The sequence below is a fragment of the Suncus etruscus genome, chromosome 7 (assembly GCF_024139225.1).
Source record: "Suncus etruscus isolate mSunEtr1 chromosome 7, mSunEtr1.pri.cur, whole genome shotgun sequence".
In the NCBI taxonomy this organism is placed as follows: Eukaryota; Metazoa; Chordata; class Mammalia; order Eulipotyphla; family Soricidae; genus Suncus; species Suncus etruscus.
The window spans coordinates 94,050,868-94,067,743 of NC_064854.1; the positions used below are offsets into that span (position 1 = coordinate 94,050,868).

General features: G+C 34.6%; 1 protein-coding gene across 1 annotated transcript in view; it reads right to left on the reverse strand.

The window, feature by feature from the left end:
- TEKT3 (tektin 3) overlaps positions 1-16,876 on the reverse strand; it is a 48,489-nt gene that overhangs the window by 21,536 nt on the left and 10,077 nt on the right. Inside the window, exons 3-4 of the mRNA XM_049776887.1 lie at positions 9,605-9,675; positions 6,928-7,071 (exon numbers count right to left, since the gene is read on the reverse strand). Coding sequence (XP_049632844.1) covers positions 6,928-7,071; positions 9,605-9,675 — 215 coding nt within the window. The remainder of the gene's footprint in view (positions 1-6,927; positions 7,072-9,604; positions 9,676-16,876) is intronic.

Below are 16,876 nucleotides of genomic sequence, written 5' to 3' on the forward strand. Positions count from 1 at the left end.
AATATCTAAGATATAACAGGTATTGACAGAATTCAACAATAAAAAAACCCTGACACCATTTAAAAAATAGGGAGAAGAAATTAATCAACATTTCCTCAAGGAAGAAATACAGTTGGGAAAAGGCCCATGAAAAAGCTCCACATCATTATCAGGGAGATGCAAATCAAAACAATAATGAGATATGATCTCACACCACAGAGACTGGCTCACATCACAGAGATAAAAAAAAAAAAACAGTGCTGGCATAGATGTGGGGAGAAAGAAACTCTCGCTCATTGGGGTGGGAATGCTGTCTAGTCCAGCCTTTCGTGGAAACAATAAGGATATTTCTCAAAAAAACTGGAAATTGAGCTCCCATATGATCCATCAATACCACTCCCAGTAATATACACAAAAACATAATACAAAAATGCCTGTTGCACTTCTATGTATATTGCAGCAATATTTACAAAGAGGTATCTTTAAATATGATTTGATACTGGCTAGTCAAATGAAAGTAAACATAAACAAATGGGGCTCTCTAAAATTAAGAAGATTCTTCACCTCAAAAGAAATAAATGCAAAGATATACCTTAGAAGGGAATATTAATTGCCCACCTTTCATCTGATAAAGGGTTAATATCCAAAAATATATAAAGCATCTATTACAGGAAAAGTATAATCCCCTCAAAAAAATGGGGATAAGAGATAAACAGAAACTTCCTCAAAGAATTACAAATGGCCAAAGGGCACATAAAAAACTCCATATCACTAATAGTCTTGGAAATGCAAATCAATACCTTAGACCAAAAAGACTGGTACTTATCACAAATAACAGCCATTGTTAGCTTGTATGCAAGTAAGCTTCACTCACTCATTAATCACTATCATCTCATTCCATACTTGTGGGAATGTCTGCTGGTTTATGATTTTATGGAAAATAATGACATTCCTCAAAAAACTAGGAGTTGGGCTTCCATACAACCTAGCAATTCCACTCCTGAAAATACGAGGATACCTAAAGACAACAGAAATCATGAAGGCCAGGAGAAATGGTTCATAGTAGGAAATTTTCACCAATAAGAGGGTAGAGAGGGGGGAGATTGATTAGGAGCCACTATCACAGAGAAGGGGCCACTTTGACAATGATCAGTCAGAACAAGAATTGGGTTTTGAAAAGAGATTAAGTGATAAGAATAATACCCTTTCAGTAACATTATTGCAAACTACAGTGCCTAAAAGGAAAAACAGGAGCCCAAGAGGCAAGCTCACTGCTGGCAGAGAAACTGGGCACATTGGTGGTGAGAAGGGTATGTTGGTATATGGATGGATGATTGAATAAAGTATGACTGAAACTCAATTATGAACAACTTTGTAACTGTATTTTATGGTGAATCAATAGAAACAAATAAGTAATCAAGAAAGTACAAATAAAAAACATTCTAATAAGTATCAGAACAGCAAAGGAGCAGAAATAATAATTTGATTGTGAGCATGAATAGAGAAGATTCTTGTATATTTTGCAGGTAGGAATGTTGGTAAATCATTTTGAAGACAAGGAAGAAACAAAATCCAAAAACTTTGAAATCTATATAGTCCATAAATTATACTTCTGTGGATTATCCTTAAGGATGTATTATTGAAATATAGCATTTTGTATACTTGTTTTAGATGAACAACATAACTCAATAGCTGTATATTCTATAGAATGTTAAGCAGAGAAACAAGTTGGACAGACAAGCACTTTTCTTCTTGTGGAGATTCTTTTTATTATATGTGCCTTTCTATTTTTAATTAATAAAATTTTAATTGAATAGCCATGAAATACAATTACAAAATTATTCATGATTGAGTTTCAGTCATACAATGTTCAACACCTATATTTTAATCAGGGCACATTTCCCAACACCAAAGTTGTCGATTTCCCTCTTTTTTCTTCCCAATGCCTAAATATATGACAGACATTTTTCTTCTTTTTCACTATTTCTTTTTAGGAACTTTGGTTTGCAATATTGGTATCAAAGGGATATCATGCATGTAGGTTTACATCCTTTCAGCACCCAGTTTCTGTCCAGAGTGATCATTTCCAATTACCAATCTCAAAGTGGTCCCATCTCTGCCCTAAATGCAATCTCTTTCTTCTTTGTGGCAAGCTTCCTACCATGGACTGGTCCCCCTGGCTCTCAGTCCTATTTTCTTTGGGTATTATTACCATACTATCTTTTTTATATATATCACAAATGAAAGCAATCATTATATTTCTCACTTTCTCCCACTGAATCATTTCATTTAGCATATTATTTTCCATATCTACTCAGGTATAAGCAAATTTGATGGCTCCATTTTTCCTAACAGCTGTGTAACATATCATTGTGTAGATGTACCATAATTTTTTAAACCACTCAACTCCTTCCAAATTTGAGTTGTTTCCAAATTCTGACTGTTGCTAATACTGAGAATATTTGCGAATAAAATGACGCTGTATTTAGTAAGTTCTAAAAACTCAATAATAAAGTTTCTGGAAACAATAATTTTGTATAATAAAAGAACAGAAACAAAATTGATATGCAAATACCTATAGTTTCCTAAAAACAAATAATAAAAAAGAAAGAGAAATTAAAAGAACAATCCCATCCATAATTTTCATCAGAGAAACAAGTACCTCAGATTCAATTTAACTAGAGATAATGATCTATACAAAGAAAACAACAAAATACTGCTGCTTCAAGAAATAAAAAAGAACACAAGGAAATAGAAACACATCCCCTGCCATATATATGTTCATTTATATTTGGAGAGGTAAATGATATATAGGAGTGTATTGTCATTTCTCTGTATGTAATCAAGTTGTTTTTGTAGAAGTCTATTTTGCTTCACTAATGGGTTCTATATTCAGAGAAGATACTGTTTTCCAAAAGCATAAAAGACATAGAAATCCTTCCTAGTATCTTCTATAAAGCTAACATTATACTAAATACCTAAAGATCACAGATATACTTTAAGAAAAGAAATTTTCATATAAATATCCCTGATGAACATTGATGCAAAATCCTTAACAAAATCTTAGCTAACTGAAATCAACATATCAATATGTCATACAGCCCAATCAAGTGGAAATAAATATACTAGGCATGCAAGGATGGTTCAACATATGCAAATCAATTAATATATCTCATTAATATATGAAATGATAATAACCATACTACTTATATCAATCAATACAAAGATTTTTACAAGATTCAAAATCCATTCATGATAAAAAAAAACCCTCAACAAAATGGAGTAAGAAAGAAATTTCCTCAAGATAGTCATCACAATCTATAACAACATACAGCCAGTTTCATTCTTAAAGGTAAGAAAATGGAAAAAATTATTGCTTGAGATCAGGTACATGCAAGGATATTCACTATGTCCACATTCACTCAATTTAGCATCAGAAGTTCTGGCTACAGCAGTCAGTCAAGCAAAACTTTCCAGAGGAAGATAGGAAGATGGCTAATAGTCACATTATGATTATGAAAATCCAGATCAAGATGACAATGTGCCAGGAGTGAATAGCACAATGAAAAATAGTAGAAACAATCTGTACTGCTGGAATGTGATGGATAATTAAATCTAAATTATGTCTAGTGGATATGTTGTCTGATTTAATTCCTGTACATTAACAGCCTTAAAACTGAACTTCTATATGACCCAGAAATTCTATTTTGTGCATCTATCCCCAGGGCTTAAAAGCATTCATTCAATCGGGGCCAGAAAGGTGGCGCTAGAGGTAAGGTGTCTGCCTTGCAAGTGTAGCTTAGGATGGACTGCGGTTCGATCCCCCGGCGTCCCATATGGTCCCCCCAAGCCAGGGGAGATTTCTGAGCACATAGTCAGGAGTAACCCGAGTGTCAAACAGGTGTGGCACAAAAACCAGAAAAGAAAAAAAAAAACCCACCATTTTCATTGTTGGAATCAGTACAATAGATAAGATATGGAATCAACCTAGGTGTCCAATGACAGGTGATTATGAAGATGTTACCATAATGAAATATGGTAACAACTGAAAAAATGATAAAATCATGCAATTTTCTGGAAATTGCTTAGAACTGGAATGTGTTGAGTGAAGTAAGCAGAAGAAGAAAGACAAATGCAGGGTGAATTCACATATCTATGGTATATGAATAACTGAATGAATAAATGTAATGTAGTTAAGAGGGTTTTCCTAGATCACTAGAACTTGACCCCAGAGCTCTGGGAGAGGACAAAGAAGAAAATACATTAAGAGTATAAGAAGGAAGATGAGAAAGAGAAGTAATGAGGAACAAGGAGTTAGGGCTTCAGTTATACAAGTGATATGGAAGAATGTGAGATATATAGTATATTCAAAGCATAGATTCAACAACACTGAAAACATGAAATCTAAGCTGTAACCACCAAACTTTGCAAAGTGCCTGTCAAGGCAGGAGAGGGAAGAGTGGGATGAAGCGAGAACACTGGATGAAGAAAGTTTTGACACTAGTGACGAGATTGTTGTTGAAATATCATATGCCTAAATTCAACTATCAATAGCTTTGTAAATAAGTTCTTTAATTAAATAAAAATTGGTCTAAAAAGAAAATAATAACTACAGTAAGTCTAGTTAACATTATCACTAAACACCACTAAACATAATTACATGTTTCTTTAGAGACTATTTAAGATCTGGTCCTTTAGCAAGTTTCAAATATACACAAGTATAATTTCATGACATTTTGATCAATGACAGACCACATATACCAGTGGTGTCAATCTGCAGGGATTTCCTTCCGGCTCATAAAAAGTTGTTCCTATTTGACTGACAGAAAATTTAATGTACATTTCATGAACTGGTGCCATTTTAAATATTTAAGTATTAAATATTTAAAGTTAATGATATATACAGTGTTAATCCCAATAAGCTATATAATATAGCCTTGTTATATAGTTGGCTGGTGATCTAGGGTTGTCTAATTACATTATATGACACTTTCAAAGTGATAAAATTGACTTTGATAATTTTCTCCTACTGTATATCTGCCATTAATAAAAGTATGACTGTATATAATACAATGTTATTAACTATAATCACCATGTTGTATGTTTTATTTCCTGAAAAATATGGAATTTTAAGAATTTATACATCATCCTTGTCTGATTTAATCAGGATCATGCTCTCCTCTCTGTATCACATCAGTTTTAGCATGTATGCTGCTGAGGTGAGCACTATAATAAAATTATCCTAAGACAATAATTTGCTTAAAATATACATGGACCGGGGCCGGAGAGATAGCATGGAGGCAAGGCGTTTGCCTTTCATGCAGAAGGTCATCAGTTCGAATCCGGCGTCCCATATGGTCCCCCGAGCCTGCCAGGAGCAATTTCTGAGCATGGAGCCAGGAGTTTCCCCTGAGCACTGCCGGGTGTGACCCAAAAACCACGCACACACACAAAAAAAAAAATACATGGAGAACATTTATTTTTGACAATATTTATACCAATTCTCAAAAAACTAGACATGACCAATGCAAATGTCCAACAGTAAAGATAAACTTGTGGTACATTTTGAAAAAGTAGTTTATATTTGCATATAAGCTCATGAAGTATATATTCATATGGACCACTATAATATTTTTAATATAATAAAGTGAAAAAATGAAGCAGGCAGTATATCATGATTCAAAATGTAAAGTCTGATATACAGGTATGGAACAATATTGGAAAGACTGATGGTAAATTACTTACATTGACCTTTAGATAGTAGGCTTATGGATGACATATCTTGGATGCTGATACAATAGAATATTAAATGAAATCATTGTGCTAGATGGATGTTTTAGCTCAGGCCTTACTGCTATGAAATAACATATAAACATGTAAGGATGGCTAAAAACATGGCTAAATACTCATTCTGGAAATGCAGGAAGCTATCTCTAAATGAGAAATAAGTATTCAGAGTGTATGATCAAATTCTAGCCCACCATTGCCAATGAAGAAGAACAAGAAATTGCTTCCTGCACACCAATAGACAAATCAGAGGTATTTCATGGGCTCACGTAGAAAATAAGGTTAGAATCCGTCCATACTGACCATTCTCAAAATAAAAGTAAATTGTGTTATTCATATTACCAGAAAGTTTAATAGTCTGTTTTTGAGAGGTTGGGAGTGGGGTTAGGTGTTTGATCAGTTCCCACTAAAGAGAATTCATTTGGGAGTCATTTTAAAAGGGGGAGACATCAATGATCTTGGAAGGATATGAAGAAAATTTTAAGAATAATGTAGATATTTTATATCAATATACTCATGATTATACAGACAGATATTTCTCAGAATTCACTAAAATGAGATTCAAAGAGATGAAGTATATAGCTTGCATGTGACTGAACTAGTTTAATCCCCAGCACCATACACTCCCTTGAACATCATGGGGTATTGCTTTGGAGACCCCAAACAATGCTGAATATGCTCTTTAAAGTTCTCAAGCCCCACTGAGGTGACCTGGAATTCACAAGAAGGCCCAAGCAGCACCACATCCTTAGCTTCTCAAATTGAGTCACTGGCTCTATTGGCCAAGAATTGCCAGAAGGAACCACTGGCCCATGCCAAGAAAAAATAAAACCATGAAAATACATACTAAACTATTAATTTTATTGTAAGTAAATTTTACCTCAATCAAGTTAATTTTTAAGGAACAGCTAAACAAACTGAGCCTTGAAAGAGCCTGCAAGGCAAAAAAAAAAAAAATCTATTGACAGAATAAATTTAACAAACTGACAATGAAAATATTCATGTAACTACTACTACTAAGTAGTACTTCTGAGGCCAGAAAATCTAAATATTAGAATTTTTTATTTTCTGGAATATAATCATATGTTTTGAAAATTTTGGAAATAGTTGAAATGATTTAACAGATATGGAAATCATAGGCATATTGTCTATCCAACTTACGTTGCATCAACCTTCTCAACACCACGGTAGAAGCTGACACCATCTGATGTATTTTGTAGGTGCTGACATTTGTCATCAATCCTGTAAGCTGTTTGTTTATCACTTAGGTCCTTCTCTAGCTCATGCTGGGCAGCTCTGTTAGACCTGGAAAACAGTGGGAAAATGGAGCTCTAAATTTAGGTAACAAAGGGAGAAGCACATCTTTTTTTCTGTAGGCCGATCTATGTTATCTGGATCTTCCCTATTACTCTGAGTATTTAATATTTTACTGAAAATCAACTTTCTAAATGAATAATTAAACCCCTTTTTAGTAGGGCAACGTGTGAGAATGTGATGGGAGAAGGGGGTATAAGGAATCCAAACAGGATATGACTTAAAGTAATCTGTTTACATTTGTCACCATTTCCTTCTTCCTTTTCCTCTTTCACATCCTAATTTCTTTCTTTACTATTGAATGCAATTCTCTGAAGAGTTACAAGGTGTCTAATAGTTCCTCAAGCAAGGCCTAAATTCTCTGTGAAACAGAAACTAATAGATTCTAACATTATCCTCCAGATAAAGGGTCTTGAAATGAGATCTGAACTCCCCTCCCAGGCTCCAGTTCTCCAATACTCAACCCATCCCCAATCCAGGAAGATGATTGTTGACTTCTGATATTCAAGGGTATGGTGGAGAAGAAACCAGAATGTTTACTACTAAAGAGACCAGTTTTTTGAGATAAGAAAAAAATATATGGGAAGGAATGAACCATATTTCTACTCTTGTGGTAATTCATGAAATAAATAATAATTATGTGCTTATTTCATTCCAAGCTCTTCTAAAATCTGTGATGTATAAACACCAAAAAGCAAAAGCAAACATTTCTTCCCTAACTAGGCTCAGAGAATAAATATGTATTTCCTACAATGATTGAGCATATTATGTTATCTATTGACATAATAATGAGGAACTCCATGAGAAATAGCATAAAATGTGTAAGTGAAAATATCAAATAACTGGTTAGGTCTCTCTGAGAAGTCAATGCTTGATCAAGACTTTTCAGAAGGAGAAGCAGCTTGAAGTTCCTCTCCAGTCACTAACTAGGAGGAGTCAGGTTTTCTACCAAGTGAAATGAGAGACCACCAACTCACTAACTTTAAGGATCATTCTAATGTTGGGTCCAAAACACATGGAAAAGTCAGTGAGATTATAAGCAGATCAATGCTACTGCCCAGGGGAGAGATGATGGTAGCTTAGACAAAAGATAAAGCTGTGTAGGAGATGAGTGTGTTTAGGAAATAGAAAAAACACCCTAGAATACTGAATAACAATGATAAAAAGAGCTGAAGGTGAGGAATTAAAATAACAAAATTTCATCAATTAAGATAAGCAAGGTAAGGAGATGGAATAGACAATAGAAGTTGAGCTGATGTACTGAGATTGAATGTCCTTTAAACCAGTGATTCTCACTATTTTCCTTCTCTGATCTCATTTACTTTTTGTGGTGCCCCTACTCTAATCTCATACATGCTAACTCAACATGATTTTTCACCCGTGACTCCTAAGAATATCCTGGAGACCCACATAGGGCCATATAGTCCCTGTTGAGAAAATCTACCTTAATCATCCATGTTGAAATACTAAACAGTGTATTAGATTGGGGGGGGGGAGCCAGGATTAGAACATTTTTACTCATGTCGAGGGCTGACTTTCAATAGATTGCAGTGAGGGAACTGCTCTGCTATGTACAAAACCCATGCTATGACTGAAAGCCAACTACAAATATATTGTAATCATGGTGCTTAAAAATATTATTTTTAAAAAAGAGAAAAATTTACTCTAAATATTATAACAATACAAAATATTTGGAAAGTGAAGAACTGATCATTTCTGTATCCTTGCATTCACAAATGTCTCATAGAGAAACTACTCAATGAAGACTGCATTAAGTTGAATAAAATAGTTCTACTTGAGCTAACTCTCATTCCTTTTAACATCGCTTCTGCAATTACTGGATCATCTAAACTCTTACACTTTTAAATCTTAGCGTGGGAATGAGGATAGTTAAGATAAGAATCATCTATATTTTGTGAGTTCTAAGCCTATATACTTAGGCTCTTGACAAAGGGAGTCTTTTAGTATCCTTTCACCTGACCTCAGCATCTCCTTTAGAAGATGAAAGTTGAGGCAGCACTACACCAATATATCTTATAACGTAAAGCAGGAATATTCTTGAGTGACATATTGGTGCTTAATAAGAATCTATTTCTAGCTGAGATCCAAACTGAGGCTTTCACTGTTCCTCCAAAACAAATAAAGTTGAAAACACCTTCTTCTCACTTTCACCAACCTGCGTTCAGTTAAAGATTCAGGACCAAAATAATCACAGAAATAAATATGTCCTCTCGGAAAACATGGAGTCCATTTAGTAGTAAAGGAAAGAATTTCCTTTTAAAATTTTAAGTAATGACAAATACAGAGACAAAACTTGCAATAGAGCATATTTGAATTAAAATTGGGACTTTTAACAGGTATGGATAAGAAGTATTTTCAAGTACTCATCTTAATCTTTACAAAAATATACATATTTAAATGTGTGTTCATATGTGTGGATACATGTCTGAGACACCTGAATGGGAGGCAAAAATGCCTATATGTATAATAGATTTTAAGATATACCAAGAAATTAAGCTCTTACGCAAGTTGGGCAGTGGCTTTATCCAAGTGTAGCTTCATCCTTTCTTGACAGCAGAGAATAATCTCAACTTCCTACTCAATAGAAAATAAAAGTTTTATTATTGAGAAAAAAGAGTACTTAATGTAGCAAATTATAATTAAGATGAAACTGGTTCTGGAAAATTTGTGAAATAAAACAAAATAATTATCTGAAGATGTCTCTATACGCAACTGAGAATAGTTTCATCACAAGAACCATTCTTATGGGCCAGAAGTGCAGGCCTTTGCTGACAATCAGTTCTACCCTACATTGTAGATATACAAAATCATTTTTTCATATCTTATTGTTAAACCCAGACTCTGCTCCCAATACACTGAAGTTTTATTATCATTATTTTATTTTTATTTTTGGGCCACACCGAGTGACACTCAGAGGTTACTCCTGGATGTGCTCAGAAATTACTCCTGGTTTGGGTGACCATATGGGATGCCAGGGGGGATTGAACCATGGTCTGTTTTAGGCTAGTGTGGGCAAGGTAGATGCCTTACCGCTTGTGCCACCACTCTAGCCCCTATTATCATTATTATTGTTTTGGTTTTGGAGCCATACTGGTGATGCTCAGTTATAGTTATCACTCCAGGAATAACTTCTAGCAGAACTTGATGAGATTTTCTACTTTAACATTTGAAACACTTTAACATTTGAAAAGTGAGCAAAGTATTAAATATAAAGCATAATTTTATTGAAATGAAAATCCAGATTGTATCTAGGAGCCACCATTCTATTTCTATCACAAAAAGCTGTTTGATGATGCTATTCTTGTATTCTCTGAATTAGAAAGTACAGATGTTTCCTTAACAATTTGCATTCTCAGCATTTTTGTTGGGCTTCAGTCAGAGAATATATACCATCCTTCACCAGTGCATCCTTTCCTCCCATCAATGACTCCCATTACCATCTAGCCCACCTGTCTCTAGGGCAGTCAATTAGCCTCCCCCCCTCCATCCATCCCTCCATTTCTCTCTCTCTCTCTCTCTCTCTCTCTCTCTCTCTCTCTCTCTCTCTCTCTCTCTCTTTCTCCCCTGTCTCTCTCTGTCTCTGCATGAGAGGCAAACGCCTTACCTCCATGCTATCTCTCTGGCCCCGAAAGTCACATTTTTTAAAACCGAAAATACATAGGATAGTACACTGTTTTTAGTTTCAATAAGTTTTTATTGAGAATATTCTGCATGCAAGTATCCACATAAGTCGGGAGGATACAAATAACACAACTAATAAAACAAAAACTTTAGAACGATATTATTTATCGATAACATTAAATTCCACAAAATTTGCCTTACAGTGTAGAGAAAATTACATCCTGACAATGACGGACAAAATCACAAACAATAATGTGAACATAGGCCTTGCATTTCCTTGGATAGTTTGAGTAAGTCAGATTTGTATATTGTTATTTTAATTTTAGGCACGATTCCAAGTTCTCATCGATGAGATGATTTCTCAATTTACTCTTGCTAAGATTCATGCTTGAAAATGATTGTTCACATAAATAAGTAGATCCAAACAAGGAAAGAACAGCAAACACTAGCTTTTTTAGTTGATTATATGAGTCAAGAATACTATTCCAGGTGTTAAAAATCAACATATCTTCCTTCTCCAGATGTTTCAAAGCAGACCACTTGTGCTGTGAACCAAGGTCACATTTGTGTTTCTTCAATCTTTCTAAATTAGCACAAAGACGTTCAAATTTCGAGGTCCACAGTTCTTTGTTTTTAAATCCAGAAATTGCATTTCAAAGTTGCCAATTCGATATTAAAAGGAGAAAAAATTAATTCCGTTACAGTGACATCTAGAGGTTTTTTAACAAAGGCTTTGCTGTTTCTGAAATCCTGAAACCTCTTGTGAAAACTTCCCTTATATTTAAAAGTGCTGTTTTAAAATAGGTAATGTCAATATCCGAATTATTTTCTTGGCGATATTTCAACAGGCTTGGAAGGTGAATCAAAGTTTCTCTGTCAGAATCTTGAGCAAAAACAGATCATTTATTTTCAAACGAACATCAAAAAAATTGTGTTTCCTTTCCCCTGTAGTTTATGATTCAGCTGATTTAGATGTGAAGTAACATCCACCATGAAATACAGTTTTGAATCCACTGATCATTTGTTAATTCTGGATAGTGAACACCCTTCTCGAGGAACACTGCTTTGATTTCTGACAATAAGTAAGCAAAACGTTTCAAAACGTTTCTTCTTGATAACCAAAATGTGCTGAAAATTTGAAACCCTACAATATGGAGATGAAACAGGTAAAAGAGAAAAACCTTTTTAACAATCTTTAAAAGCAAAAACAGTGTTCCAGAGAATAGTAGTGATTTCAATGAAAGGAAAAAAAATCTATTGACACTTTAGTGTGTGCTGCAAGAAACCAAACTAAAATACACAAAAAAAAACCCCAAAAACGACACTTTGTTAAAGGTATATGATATCATATCATAAAGGAATTATGATAGAGTGCCTGAAACATTTAAAAATTTTATTTAAGCATATTGTTACAAAATTATTTATACTTGAGTTTCAATCATAGAATGTACACCACCCTTCACCAGTGCACTTTCCCCACCACCAATGTCCCTTGTTTCCTTTCCCTTCACCCTCCTCTGCCTATTGTCAGGGGCAGGCATTTTGCTTTTTTCTCTCTATCTCTCTTTTCCTTTATAACACTGAGGTTTTCAGAATTTCCTTTATGACAAGTGGTTTACAATATTGTTAATTAAAGTGAACCATGTATGTCACTTATCCATTTTCAGCATGCAGTTCTTGTCCAGTGTGATATGTTCCTACTATCAACGTCATAAAGTAATTTTCCTTATCTAACTGAAATCACCACTTTCTATGGCAAGCTTTCTCTCATGAACTAGTCATCCTATCCCTCACCCCTATTTTCTCTAGATATTATTACCATATTGCCATTTATTATTCTTATATTCCACAAATAATTATTCTGTCTCTACATCTTTCCTTCTGACTCATTTCACTCAGAATAATAATCTGATGTGTTGATGAATGTACAGATGATGCACTGTGCATGGCTCAGTGTTTTTGTGTAGTCACAAGAAACAGAAGTTGCACACCCGTACATGGTATCATTGAATGATAGACTGGATTCAAAAAAACTCCCTGCTGAACTAAACTCTGTGACAGATGACACAGTAAAGATAATTTGTGAAATTCACAATTGTGATCAAATCCAGGCTATTCACCACCCTGAGTAAGAGTATGTATGCCCACTACTAGCATCTTCTCCATGAAGAAGTGAAGTGGCTGTTCAGGGGAAGGATGCTCTCTCGCCTTGTTGGCAAGAGGGAAGAAGTAGTGCAGTTCCTGTGAGAGCAGAACTCTGACTTTGTACAGCCCCAGTTGGACAAGGAATGGGGAGCTAAGCTTGTGTATTTGGCAGACATTGTTTATTTTCTCTATGAATTTAACATTTCTCTGCAGGGGAGTTTCACAAGTAGTTTTTACAGTTAGACATAAGGAGGATGTGTTCAAAATAGAATCTGATTCTGGGATAGCTGTGTCTGAGAAGGAGATATTGAAATGTTTCCACTCTTGCAAAAATTTTCTGATTGGCACTTATATTATGCAGAAAGTCATAATCAATATGAAAAACAGCATTTAAGGGCATTAGCTCACAACTTTAATCATGAGTACTCTGAACATAAGAATCCACAGAAAAGAAACTCTGGGTTGAGAAGATGTAAATGGAAGATGCCCACTCTTGTGCAAAATAAAATATGTGTTTTAGGATCACTCCAGGTACTGTATTTCTAAACCCCACCCAACCTGGTCTGAAGAAGCACGGTAGCAGGAAAGAAATAATAAACCAAGCTAGCCAGGAAAGGATGATCATGGAGTCCATGGCCTTTTACCTTGTACACTCTGCCTCAAGCCCAAAAAGCTAGAACACCTCTTTCTTTATTAAAACTAATTCCCAATACCAGGAGGCTTCAGGTCAAGGGAGAGAGACAAAAGTACATATTCAGTGGGCTTTTACATATCAAAGGAAGAGGTTTAAGAAAGGATGACATTGGGGGAACACCTTTGTTTAGGGTTAATACTGGGTATCATTTTACACTCTTGGAGCCCACCGGGGCTACACAGGGCACACACTGACAGAAGCTAGGAGCAGAGTCCTGACTCCTGGAGCAGCCGCCCGGCACACAGAAGAGCCAAATTAAAAGTGGAAAGAGCCACATGTGCCTCGTGAGCCGCAGGTTGCCAACCACTGCCTTATCGCTTGCACCACCGCTCCAGTCCCAGAGCTGAAGAATTCTTGCATCCACATTCAGGATGCCTGAAGAGTACCAACTAAAAGAGATCCTAAAATAATCCCATGGCACATCCTAGGCACAATAATTAAAAAAAAATAGAGATAAAATACTGAAAGCAACAAGACACAAAAGAAGAAATTACATACAAGTAAATTTAAGATTTACAGCAGTTTTATCACAAGAAACCCTCCAAGCCTAAAGGCAGTGGTGGAATATAGTGAAAAAACTCAATGAATGAATGCCTCACCAAGAATACTTCATCCAGCCAGACTATTATTTAGGTTTGAAGGAAGGATATACACACCTTCACAGATAAACTGCAAAAGAAACTTATAGACTTAAAACCAACTTTAGGAGAAGTACTGCAGAGTCTACTTTAAGGCAAGATAGACACCACAAACACAACAAAGTTCTGAAAAAAGATGACAAAAAGTTCCATGACATAGTCTCTCTTAACTCCAAGAGTCACAGAGTAGCAAAATAGATCATAAAATGGAATCCAACATTTTTATGCCTTCAGAAAACGTATTTGAATAGCCATAGCTAAAAAAAAAAACTAAATAATGGGTTGGAAGATAACTGTTCAAGAAATAAAATCCCTTAAAAAGGTTAGAAATGGTGGCATGCAATGCACTCTGGGAAAATTGAGGTCCACACTAGTGGTGGGATTGACTCTGAAACATTGTATTCTGAAACCCAACTATGAAGAACTTTGTAAATCACAACTTTCAATAAAAATATTTTAAAGTAAAAATGCATATGGAAGAAAAAAGACTGGTATGGCAGTGCTAATATTAGACAGCATAGATTTCAGTTTTTTATAAAGTTTTGAGACATAGGAAGTCATTTCTTAATAATAAAGTTATATATGTCATATACATCAGGAAGAGATCACACTCCTAAACATATATATATATATATGCAGCAAGTAAGAGGCTAGAAAAATACTTAAAAAAATTGATAATAGACTTGAAGAAAGATATCAATAGCAACACAGTCGGAAACTTCAGCACCTCTGTCACCTCTTGATAGATCAACTAGGCTACAAATTAATAAGACATACTGGCTTTGAAAGAAGAAATGGAGAGAGAAGATCTGCAGATATATAGTGCATATCACCACCCCTAAAAAAAACTGAATACACATTCTTCTTCGTTGCACACGGAAAATTCTCTATGACAGACCACATGCTGGGCCACCAAACATACCTCCATAAAATCAAGGGATAGAAACCTATCAACTATCTTTTCAGATGATGCACTGAAAGTAGAATTGAATTACAAATAGAAATGGAGAAATAACTTATCATGCCCCTTTCTCTCCTTCCACAGCCCTTCCTGACTTCAACGGAGAAATAACTTTCACACCTAAAAATTAAATAGCTCACTATTACACAATCGGTGGGTTAGAGAGGAAATAAAAGGATTTCTAGAAACAAGATAATAAAGGCACAAATGATCAGAATTTGTGGGACACAACAAAAGTAGTGCTATGAGGAAAACTTATAGCTTTATAAGTACTCATCAGGAAGAAAGGGACTACATAGATGATTTAATGGCACAGCTTAAGAAAATGGAAATGGCCAAAAAATGCAAACAGGAGGAAAAAAGTCATAAAACTTAGTGCAGAAATTAATGAATTGGACACCCCTAGAAAGATCCAAAATATTAATGAAAGCAAATTTGTTCTGTGAAAAAATAAACAAGCTTGATAAATCATAAGGAAGACACAAAAAAGAAAAATATAGAAACTTAATAGCTTGAATAATAAGTGAAAGGGGGATGTCACTACGATTAATATGAAAATTCAAAGAGAAGTGAAGAGATTATTTTCAGAATCTTTATGCCACAAAGCAAGTAAACCTGGAAAAATATATAAATTATCATACCCCTATAGTTTCCCCAGGTTGAAGCAAGATGATGTGAAATACTTGAATAAATCATTACTATTGAGGAAATTGAAATGCTAACAAAAAGGTTTCCCAAAAATAAAAGCCAAGGCCCACATGGGTTTCACTAGTGATTTCTTCCAAGCTTTTAAAGAGTACCTACTGCCAATAATTTTCATGCTCATCTAGGAAATTGGAGAAACAGAAACACTCCTAAATAGTTTCTATGAACCTAACATCACCCTGATAACAAAATCAAAGAGACACCAAAAAGCAAGTTAATTACAGGCTGATATCTTTGACAAACACAGATGCAAAGATTTTCAACAAAATACTAGCAAATATAATTCAAAAGAATAGAATGATAAGAATATCATACATAATGACCAAATAGAATTCATTCCAGAGATGCAAATGTTACTATATGCAAACCTATCAATATAACAAACCATTTTAGCAAAAGAAAATATAAAAATAGTATGATCATAGCAATAGATGCAGAGAACATATTTAACAATATCCAGCATCTTTTAATGATAAAACTCCACAAGATGGGAATGGAAGGCAACTTCCTCAATATAGTCAAAGCCATTTACCACAAATTCATAGCAAGCATTATACTCAATGGGGAACAACTAAAAGCCTTCCTCTAAAATCTGGCTGAAGATAAAGTTGCCCACACTTATTGTTTCTACTCAGTAAAGTACTGGAAGCACTTGCCATAGAAATTAGGCATGATTGGGCATGAAAAAGATATCAAGGGCATCCAAACTGGAAAGAAAGAAGTCAAGCTTTCAATATTGGCAGATGACATAATATATATTTAGAAAATCCTAAAGACTCTATAAGAAGTTACTAAAAACAATAGTTTTGTATAGTAAAGTGGCTTCTATGGTTTTCTATATACAAATAATGAAAGAGAATAAAGATATGTTTAGAAAACAATCCTATTCACAACCGTACCTTAGAAAATCAAGTACCTTGGAGTGAAGTTAACTAAAGAGGTGTAAAACCTATACAAAGAAAATTATAAAACACTATAAATAAATAAAAAAATGACAAAGGGAAATGATAG